This window comes from Buceros rhinoceros, unplaced genomic scaffold, assembly GCF_000710305.1.
Source record: "Buceros rhinoceros silvestris isolate BGI_N320 unplaced genomic scaffold, ASM71030v1 scaffold19504, whole genome shotgun sequence".
In the NCBI taxonomy this organism is placed as follows: domain Eukaryota; kingdom Metazoa; phylum Chordata; class Aves; order Bucerotiformes; family Bucerotidae; genus Buceros; species Buceros rhinoceros.
Window position 1 is genome coordinate 18542 of NW_010410258.1, and position 11252 is coordinate 29793.

The 11252-nt window shown below is 44.8% G+C and overlaps 1 protein-coding gene across 1 annotated transcript in view; it reads left to right on the forward strand.

The window, feature by feature from the left end:
• FBXW8 (F-box and WD repeat domain containing 8) overlaps window positions 1-11252 on the forward strand; it is a gene marked incomplete at its 5' end in the record, with an annotated part of 40653 nt that overhangs the window by 13935 nt on the left and 15466 nt on the right. Inside the window, 3 exons of the mRNA XM_010135562.1 lie at window positions 486-643; window positions 8232-8428; window positions 9803-10012. Coding sequence (XP_010133864.1) covers window positions 486-643; window positions 8232-8428; window positions 9803-10012 — 565 coding nt within the window. The remainder of the gene's footprint in view (window positions 1-485; window positions 644-8231; window positions 8429-9802; window positions 10013-11252) is intronic.

The following is an 11252-nucleotide window of genomic DNA, read 5'->3' on the forward strand; positions in this document are numbered from 1 at the left end:
GGTGGAGTGGATGTGTGGGTGTGTCAGTGCTTGTATGTACGTACAGAAATGCTCTAATTAAACAGCCTTGCCTTGGCACGGCCACAATCACAAATTTTTAAAGACCAAAAAGAAACAGTTTGAAGTTTTGCCATGATGTAATTTAGGCTCATTACTAGGTACTGGTTTTCCCTGGAGCGCCGCTCTCCTTGCATCCCTGTTGTAAAGCTGCTGTTGATGGTTGGTAACCTGTAGTAACTCAATCATGTTGTTCCTCTAGGTTCAATTTACCTGCCTGTCTTAGCAGACTTGATGCTACATTCAGTAAATGGGAATAAAATAAGGAAAGCTGATGGACCTGTACATAGTGTGTATAAACAGGAGGAGAATCCGTCCAGGAGCTGAAAAGGCTGTTGGGTTTTAAGATGCTTTTTGTTTTTTCCTCCATTCTCCTGCAGCTACCTTGTTTCAGATGATTTGGGATGAATAATAAGCTTCTTTTCCAGATATTCATCAGGGGAAGTGAGGTTGTGGGACACTTGCACCTGGGACTACACAGCCCCCATCCTGGAACCAGTGCACGGTCCTGGTGAGGCTGGACCTCGGCCACATGTCTCCTTTGTGAGGATAAACAGCTCTCTGGCTGTAGCAGCTTACGAGGACGGTAAGTAACCACAACTCTCCTCCCTATTTCAAAAAAAAGAAGAGGCTTTACAAAAATGAAGCAGCTGTGCTCAGCTTTTTGTGTGTCTGTAATCCTGTGTACACACACACACGCACACACACACACACTTGCTTTTATGTGAGAAAGTTGGCAAATAACCCTAAATGCATTAGGAGGCACTGGAACATAGCACCCATTAAAACTGATGTTTAATTCCTACTGGAGCTACTACGCAAAGCTGGAGTGCCAGGCTGTAGCCCAGCCAAACTGTCTTAAGCAAATAACTTGCTTTGCTATAAAAATATTAAATATTCTCTCACCAGCCTTCGCCTCTGTCCAAAACTCCCTTGGGGTGCTGCGAAGCTTTGTTATGGGAATACTGGTAAACTTGCATGTCTAATTAATCTGCGTCCTCTCTCGCTCTTGGCATTGCGTGTGGATGCACATTTCCTTAACTGGAGTATTGGTTTGCAGTGGTGGGCTGTTAAGTACTTTGATATATATTGAAATAAAAACTGTGACCTAATATTTAATGAAACCCTAATAAAATCCTGGTTATATGCATTGTTTAAAATATACTTAGATGTTTATTTAATGGGCAAAAAGAGCCAGAGACCAACCATACGTCTACTGGACGTGGGAACAGCAGTTTGAAAATCAGGGTTGGACAGTGCTAGCCAGTTGGGATCCTCGGCTAAGTTGCTCAGGCAGGGGTCAACTCCTACCATCTTTCTTTAAAATGTATTATTTGACACCTAAAAACCTCTCCTCAGGTCTGAATAAAGAGTATTTTGAGAGTTAGGGAGCTATGTGCACATACTGACTTTGATCCTGGCATATCTGCATGAGAAAGCAAACCCAAAGACAGGTAATCCAAATAAAACCTCTGATCCGTGTATTTTTTTGCAGAAGTAAATTAAATGCTTTATATGTGAAAACAACTGGTTAAGATGATCACCATCATCAGCTGTTTTTCTAGTGTGGATCATGCCGGAATGGTTTTCTGTGGCTAAAAATTGTTGATAGGCAGTGTTTGCTGACAGGAGCCAAGTCCGGTATTACCGAATACTCATTGTTTACTGGAGTTCGGAAATCCTAACTCAGAGGCAGTTCAGTTGTAAGCGCTGGCTTTTTGTCCACTGAGCCAGACAACAACTAGTAGAGGGTCTTTTGTTTGTTTTCTAGTCTCCCACTGACTAATCTAATAATTTGTCTGGGTTTTTTTCTGTCATAGTCCTCATTGTTGGTCTGTGTGCTGTGACTAAACTAGTTTGCTTAAAGCTCAGCATCTTTTATTATTTTGGGGAGAAATTTTAATGGGCTCTGTGATAGGGCAGTTAGTCTGACTTGAGAAGCCCGATCAGAATAGATGAGTTTCTGCGTGAAGAGAAAATTGTGAAGACTGATTTCAGAAATGTTTACTAACCCGAGCCTGGAAGTGTGTATTTACAGTTTGGTGGAGAGAATGATTTTAAACTCGGGGAGGGAGAGGATGACTTTAAAGATACCGTGTTTGATTGTTCTTTGTTGTACTTTTCCAGCTCCCTTTTCTCTTTGTTTGTAAGTTTGACTAACACAGAGAAACCATCTGCTAGTGTTGGAGGTGGTGCTGTCAGGCAGAGAGTCTAGACTTCGCTGTCGAATCCCTGGCTAGCAGACGCGTTCAGATAACATCAGTTTCTCCCAGTTCAACAGAGCTCACGCAGCGATGTCCTTGGCATCCGATCACAGGGAAGAGCTAACAGGCAGATTCTGCTCACGCCGTGCCTGCCTCACAGCGCTGTTCTGCTGCTTTGGTAGCAGCAAACGCTTCCCAAGGCATATGAAATATAGCAAGGAGAAAGATTTGTCTTACTGGGATGCCTGCATCCAAAGTGAATTGTAACTCCATGATGGCACTGAAGAAAAATTGAATTGTGACTTGTGGTGAATGTTTCCGACGGTGTCAGTCTCTGAGAAACAAGCTGCAAAGAGAGGTAAATGAGAGAAAAGAGCGTGGGGAGAAAATGAAGTTCCCTCTGCCCGTGCCAGTGCTCAGTGGGGGCACTGTATGTACACCTGGGGCAACGGGACTTGGCAACTTGATCCACAGTTGTGATTTTTGAATTCCAACCCACTGGCCTCATATTTCTTCTGCCTTGTTTCCTATTGTCAGCACTGGCAGTCCTCCAGTTTGATTTTACCACTAATTGTGTTGCACGTTACCGAACTGAAATGAATCAAATCAAAATGCTTTTCCTGGAGCATTAGATAAAGCAGGCGAGGGTTCTGGGTAATGAGCAGATGCTGCTAATGCAGGGACAGTAGAGGCCTTGCCAGGGCTCCATCTGCTCCATGCTTGCCTGACTTTGGCTGCGAGCCACAGCTTTTGGGAAACAGCAGTCTACTTTAGCCATCACTCTCCCCCCCGCCCTCCGGAGTCTTATAGTTTGACTTGAAAACAGCGTGCTGCAACAAGAGAACATACTTTTTTTTTTCTTTTTTAAATACTTTTTTTAAATGCCATGCTTCATACTCGTGTAGTCACGGCGGGGAGATGCTGCACTGCTGCCCTTCGCGGTAATGCTTTGAGACCTGTTGGGAGGAGTAGTGGTACTTCACAAGATGCAGAGTAGCCACGTGGGGTGAAGGAAGGTGGTTTCTGCGGGGGTCAGCAGTGCTCTCGCTTGTTGGCAGGCTCCGGGAAGGGAATTTTGGCAGTGTTGCTTTCTGGGACTGGAAATCTGCTGCCTTGTCCATTCTGATGCCCTTTAAGCGGCTTGCGGGTGTTGTCCCTTCTGTACCCTCTTTGCAAAGACAGAAATGGAGTAATGGGTTTGGGGCCTTCCCCAAGCGCCAGGACATGCTGTAAGGTAGCAAGGGCTGGGAAACGAGTAAGGGAAAAAGTGTTTGAAGAAAACTGCGTGTAGCAGGTGGCTGTACAGTCATTCCCCTCAGGTACGTACCGGTGGCTGAGGATGCAGAGCTCTCGGTTTGGGGAAACGGTGTGTGATCTGACATGGCGCTCAGGGAAATCTGCCTCGTGAGTCCCCAAGTTGGGAATGAAATACAGACTTCCTCGACTGTGCCTTTTCTGATTTTCTGAGGGGCTGCACAGGGATGGCGTCATTTGGAAATCTGCAGGAAGAGTCGTGGAGATAAAACATGACAGCGTTTGGTGGGAACTGATGAGGTGATGGCAGCATAAAGGCACGACTCTCACAACTGAGGTCTCGTCTCTCGCTGTTTAGGGTGGTAAGTAGCTTGCTGCACCCGCTGAAAGATGAGAAACAGCACTGCAGTGAAAACAAAATGTAAAGTTTTCGCAAACAGCGAGGTTAAATTGGGTGCGTGTTGGCAGTCCCTCCAACTAGAAATATTTTGGGGAGAAATTAGAAATTCAGGGTAAGATTTGTGACTTCAGGATGGTGCTCATTTCCACCTGCGTATCGCGTCTACTGTTTGTACTTCAGAATTATGATGTTATCTGAAAATTGTAAGTAAATTAATGTTCCCAGCCTGGAGGAAAAAAATACATGTAAAAAGTGTTTTCCAAAGGCAAAAAAGAGCTTTATTTTGTTTAAATCCAGATAGAAGTGGCAGGACTGCTACTCACAAACAGGAAAAACATTGTGTAGGTGATGGGAACTAAGCAGCTTTTGGCCTTCCTGTGCGATTGTGTTCAGAAGCTGAAGGGAACAAGCATGAAAGCCATGAGCACGTCCAGGTTCCCTGCTCTAGCATATACAAAAGTCTCTCTTTGCTTTTTTTTTTTTTTTGCAGATAATGCACCCATAGGTTGCTTTACAGCTTTCCCAAAGCTGACAGCACCTGCTAGCTGTATCATCCTAACGTGGAAGAGCTGATGTAATGGGTCATTAGGATCTGAGCGCAGGATCTTGCGCAGCACAGCGCAGCCCTCCCTCCCCTTAGCCGCAGGTAGCGCGCGCGGGCAGCTGGCTCTCCGTGGAGCTGTGACGTGCCGCACCGTGCTGGCCGGCACAGCCTGTGGAACACTGACAACTGCGATTTAGCGTTTTCTGCCTCTGTGTTTAGGCTGCCTTGCCCTGTTAGAGGACAGGAGTGTTTTGTAGGAAAAGAAAGAGTGCTATTTTGTGGCATTTTGTACCAGAGGGAAACCTATGTGAAAACAGATGTAAAAACAGCTGCTTTTGCAGGATCCCTTTTGTGCCTCCAGCTGCAAAGGGGAGAATATACGACAGACACTGTTAATGGAGAGCCGCTTCCAGCCGTTCGCCTGTGATACAGCAAGAGATGGGTGAGACCGGCTGATGCTTACTGAACCCGGAGTGCAGTCAGGGTCAGCAGCGCCCTGTGTAAGGCGCAGCAGGCTCACAGTTCACCGTCTGAGCCCTTTAACCTTCCAGGTTTTAACCTCACAGTCGAGAGCGAGTTGCAATAAATGGACCTTTCGTCAGGCCACATTTCACCAATATACTGGGTTAGAAGCTACAAACCCAAATTCTTTGTACAGTCTGGGCTGAAGTGATGAACAAGAGGGCGGATACGGCATGTTGTCAGTAATTACACCAGATTCATCAGCTTCTTGCACTTAACCCATTTCCTTGAGCCAAGATGAAATAGAACAAGCTGTAAAGTCTAAATCGGTTTGCGATTTGTTAAATTTCAGCTGGGATAATCACAGTTGTGTGCAGATTTGAGTGTGCTGTGAAAGGATTGCTTATAATTTTAATGCCTTTCTAACACCTTAAAGATTACAGGGTTAAAAAGAAGTAAAAGATATTGTGTGCTTGCAGCCTTAGCTTCACCCTGGCAAAGATAGTGCTTTGGAAATGAGGGACTGGTCACTGCTGGAGGCAGGAAGATGAACTATGTAAAGTAGTGATCTCATCTGCACTGGTAAATCTTACACCTAATTTTTTTTTTATGTTGCCATACTAATAACTTTAACTGTAATGGTGGCTTTTTTTTTTGCTCTTACACAAACACGATAGACTGTTGCGAAGGCTTGCATGCTAATAAATACATTTTGCTGTTTCTGCAATGAAATACAGTGTTCTGAGCACTCTTAGACCCAGTAGTAGCTTTCACTATTGATAAATACAGTGGAGTGTTTGTTTTTCCTGTGTAACACTTGGTAACATTTTCCTGCCCTTGTGCTCGAGTGCGTACACCTCTCTTGACAGCAGGGCATTGCCACAGAAGGTCTTTGCACACAGTGCTTGAAGCTTCTGCCTAGGTGGCAAGTAACAGATGGTGGAGGATGTACGTACAGCATCGTACACTCCTGGGGAGCAGGGGAGAAGCAAGCGGGACACGCAGTTGTTTGGCGAGCAACTACTTATTCATCCTAATGAAAGAAAATGGTATATTCCTTGCTCTGCATTCCGTTTGAACTCTCCCTTTTGCTCCTTACATTGTGCTTTTTTCATTAAACAGATGGTAACTTCAGATCTTACAAGTTACTTGCGGTTTTTTGTATTACCAGGAATATTTTGGTCAGATCTTGCTATTGAGCATCCGGTAAAAACCGGAAAAGTACCTGTCTTGGACTGATGGTAGCATTGCACGAGCCATTTTCACTGTCTTCTCTTCTCGTGGTGTCTGAGGTGCAATAATAACAGTGGCTTTGTTGCCCAAATTTGCAGAGCAGAATTCTGGGTTTCCCAGTTTGCTCCTGTGCTCAGAAGAGGGTTCTTTGACTTGAAGTTTTTTAGTACTTTGCAGAACTTTCATATGTTAATAAATATATTATGTTTAATATGTTAATAAACTCTGTTAAAAACAATGAAATGCTTATCACAGAGGTGTGTAAACAAAACACTGAAAACAAATCAGCTTCCTTTTCCCCCTTCATAAAAGTGGTCTTTAATTGGGGGAAATGCTCTGCCAAAAAAATGGTTAAAAATACCCAGAGAAGACTGGCAGCAACATTAGAGTCCAGGTCTAACAGCCGCTATCCGACACCACCACCACCTTTTCTCACCGATGTTTGTTTAAATCAGCTGTCCTGGAGATGACACTTCACCCCTTCCCTTTGCTTTCGGCCGGAGCCGAGGACTTGCTCGCTGCGAAGTGCCGCTGCTGAGCCTGGGCACGGGGCAGACCAGGCTGCGGAGGGAATTGTAGCCTGTGCTGTCCATTTGTATTTGTTAACTTGTTTTAAGCCGAAGTGTGTGTGAGGCGAGCTAGCATTTGGGTGTTCAAAACCAGTTCAGCAGTTATTTACCTTTCAAGCAATTAACGTAATTACCATTATGCTAAGAAGTAATTTTGGGAAGTTCTGCTCTGAGCCCTTATGACTCCATTGGGACAGTTTTAGTCGGGACTTATCTTTTTGATGGAAGCCTAATTGCAGTTTTGGCTTTGTGTAAACAAACAGAGGCGGCTAATTGTTTAGGCAAATAGCAGATTAATTTAAATATGCATCCCTAATAAAACAAAAATGGTCCCCATTATGGTACTCATTCCCATGGCGAGGAATATAAATATTCAGTGGGAGTGCCATTAGACAGGGATCTTAAGGATTATCTGCATTATTTCACTTTGGTAGCACTTTCCAGATACCAAATAATCTTTACAAAAGCAAACATAAATCAATTTAAACTCATTTAGATACCATTTCACTATGTGCAGTTTCATTACCACACTCTTGCTTCACCTCCTCTGGGATCTGAGAGGAGTGTTTGCAAACTGGCACTGGTGCCCGTCCACAGCTGTCTGTCAGGGCTTTTATGTCTCCTTCTGAAGGAAAAGCTACCATTAATCATTTCATCATTAATGGCCGTGCTCGAGTAGAAGGAGGGCTCCTCCAGCCCTGTCTCCCGCATCTGAAGATTGCTTCGCTGTTAATTCAGTGCAAAGGTGGCCCAGAAGTCTCCAGTTCCGTCTGGCCCTTCTGTTCTGTAATACACTCCTGATTGCTTCAGGTTGCTCTTATTGAGATTATTGCTTTAATGTCCGTGCTTTTAAACAGAGCCTCGGGGATGTATGCCGGGGAAAAAAATGTAATTGCAAAAGTGTTCTGACCTATACTCCTGTATTCTTCAGGGTTTGTATTTTTTAGCTTTTCAAACTCTCTTGCATTTTCTGTTTTTCGAGAACATCAGGATTAGGAGCTTTGCTGCTGGCTGTAAACATTAAGAACGGCGTGTGCAGCATGTCAGATTTGTCACTTTAGAACTTTTCAGCGTGCAGCAGAGCGACTGAAAATTGAATGTGGGCTTTTCCTCACTGGTTTTTGTGGTGATTGAGGGCAAGTCTGCAGTAGAACAAGAATATCTGTGTAAGTCTGATCTTCTCCAAACATGGAAGTGAGGGAGAAGTCAAGCAGTCTTCCTCAAGGTAGCCACCAATGTTCTCTGAAGCGCCAAAAATGGGGAATTTGTTACAGAGGGTAACAGAGCTTCTAATACCACAGCCCCTAATTTTGGCAGGTTTCCTCCGAACCAGCTACATGGTCCTGTGCAGTGAACTCAAGTTCTGGTTTCCTACCCTACGGTCTTTTTTGTCTGTATTAACTTTTTCCATTAGAATGCCTTTACCCTTACATCTTTAAATGGCCTTTTAAAGTTTTGTTAAATTCTAAGATAATGCCTAGCGATCACTTTTATTTTTTCCTCTGCAGGAACCATTAGCGTTTGGAACCTGATGTTCGGGCGGGAGCCAATCCATCATTACCAGCACAACCAGAGGATACAGGCTTTAGCTCTTGCTTCAGAGGGTGCCACGGTAGCAACGGCGTCTGGCTTCGAGGTCAAAGTGGAAAGCCCTGATGACAGAGGATTCTGGCAAACTACAGAAACATTTGAAATCCAGAAACTGGTAAGTCTCCAGGCTACTGAGCTCCTACTAATGAGTTTTGGTACAGTTAGGAGGGGTCTTGTAAAAATCTTAGAAGAGTATTGCTGGAGCTAGAGGCTCTGGTTTTGAGGCAGGTTAATAACGGATGAGCTTTTCATCACTGAAGAGCAGGGGTGAAATGCTGGCTAAAGCTACGAGTGAAAATGAATAGAAGTCCGTATGGTGCGGGAGGCTGGCTGTTTGTACTTATTTTTTTGTCAACATTAAACTAAGTTGGCTCATTCTGTAAATCAGTTTTCTCACGTACAATTGGAGCTAAAACTCAAGGTCTCATTCCAGATCAACGCTATCTCATGAATTCTGAGACAGTTGCAGGGAAGTTGCAGGTGAGCTAATAGTATCATTTGTGAAGGTGTAACTAGTTGTGCAGCTTCTTTAGGTTGCACCTTCTGTTGCTGAAGTTTTGAGACTATTTTAATTAAAAATCAAAAGCTGAGGTTTTATTGTGTTATTTTGAAAGGGGAAGGAAACACACAGGAATAGATTGAGCCTTGGAGCTCCTCTCCTATTGCAGGAAGCTGACTGTGCAACTAATGGTGTGAAGTCGCGATCTAAACCACTCCTGATTAATCCCCTCCTTCAAAACTAAGTCTGTGTTACGATACTTAAATAAACAAACCCCCAAACATTTTGGAGAGGTTTCGCAGTAGAAAGGTTAGAACACCATCACACACTCCACTGTAGCTGGATCCACTTTACTCCTGTGAAGTGTCAGTTTGCCCCATGTGACAGAGGGACACCCAGGACACCACCCTCTCTTCCAGGGTCGGGTCAGAAATCAGCGGTGCTGTTAAGGAGTGTCATCCCTTCCCATGGTGAGGTATGTCAGCAGCATCTTAACCATTTCCTGAAATGGGAAGAGCAATGTCATCCTGCTCTTGTGGCAGCAGATGGAGGAGCTGATACCAGGGCTGTCCTGGAGCCCTGTGATGACTTTTCTGTTAGTTTAAGGTGCAGATACATGACTGCAGGGTAAAGCAGCAACTACTCCGTGTTAGTTGCATGTGTGCTTTAATCTTAGGGCTTTCTGTCCTTCATCTGAATGAGGCCATGAAGTCTGGCTCCTTTCTTGGATGAGACATTTTGGTCCGTCCTGATGAGTTTTTAAAATGGGCTCATTCTAAAGACTGCAAGCTAGATTTCATCACAGGAGCTAAACGTGCAGAAGTTCAGAAATAAAACTGACACTTGGTCTTTGTCTGAAATGAATCCATCCCTGGGTGATTGAAGATAGCCAGTAACCGTATGTCAGTAGTTTGCTCTGTTCGTTGTGTGGCAGTAGCACCGTAAAATAATTTTTGGCTATAATAAAAATAAAAAGTCTGCTCTTTTCAGGTCAACTTCCTTAATCTGGTTCCAGATGTTACGGGGAGTCCAGTGACAGTAGCAGCTGCTGAAGACATTGTCTATCTCCTGAAAGCAGAAGATCCTGGCAAAATTCTCCACTCTGTCTATGGTCAGCCTGTCACGTGTCTCGATGTGTCTGCTCATGAAGCAGCCTTTGGGGTCAAAACCTTTGGCTGGTTATTGAATGAGCCCAACCAGGTATTTAAATTTTTTTTAATAAGATTTTTATACCTTCATAACTAACAAAGGAAGAAAGAGTTCATTCTACAGACCATTTCCTTCCTGCTATTTTGACAGCAGAGGGAAGACATTCTTTTAATGCAATAATCTGATGCTTCTGTTAGTGTTCTGGTGGGCTGAAGTAAGGGATTATGGTTCATCTGCCTGGGCTTGCTGTGAATGCCTGGTTGGCATCCTCTGCTCCTCGGCAAGTCCCGGCTCATTCAGCTGTATGCTGTGTCAGTGGGGGGAGCTCATCTCAAAAAAACCCCAAAACCTGAAAACCCTGATGAACAACCCCTGCCCCAAAACACCAAACCACCCTTCCCTTTCCAATGAGGGACCCTGAGCAACACGTCGAGCCTTGGATATGCAAACATGCAATCTGAGGGTGCTCCTGTTTTTTGTGCACCGGAGTATTTGAACTAAGTTATTTCCACTTTGGTGAGGACTGTGTGACTGTTGCATTCAAGGAAGCTAAATGGGAATCACAGGTTTGAAGCCCCCGGTGACACAGTCTGCTGCTTGTGTCAGCACATCTCAGCAGTGGCAGGACAGAATCAACCCAGACTGATCTTAGAACCCTGCTGAAGCCTTGTGGCTGAGGCGTGCTTCTATTGCAGCTCTTCTCAAACTCTTCTGCTGGCAGCAGGGGCTCTTTTGGGCTCGCAGGCCCAAACAGGTAGCATAAATAATTGTCTTTTGCCAGTGGGAAGGTCAGAATCCTACCTGAGATCCCAGGTGGCTGGTGGCAGCAGCCTGCTCCTGGACCCAGCCCCACTCCAGGGCAGGGACCAAACCGTGGGAAGACCTGGTTCCAGATGCCTTGAGAAGTGTTTCTGTCCCTTCCTTGCATCTTCCTTAACTTTGCGCTCCCTGATTTCATTCCATTTTTTGTGGTTGTCCTTCAGGCATGTGATAGGCTATCAGCAATGAGGGCAGGAGGGTGCTTCAGGCAGGTGGAGAAAAGCAGGAGGTGAGCACCCAGGTGAAAGGAGTCGTGGTCTGTAGCGTACAACTGCAGCGTTTTCTCTGGCAAACGACTAGAACAGGAAGGCTTTTGTTAGGAATTTACCTCTGCGTTAGGAATAAACGTGTCCAGCTCCATCTAATTTCCCCTTAAAATTCATGTTCACTAGGGAGACGCTGGGGCCACCATAAGTGCCTCTAGGGTTGAGAGGTGCTGCGAGGCTGTGCTGTCTTTATTAATTCCTTTGTT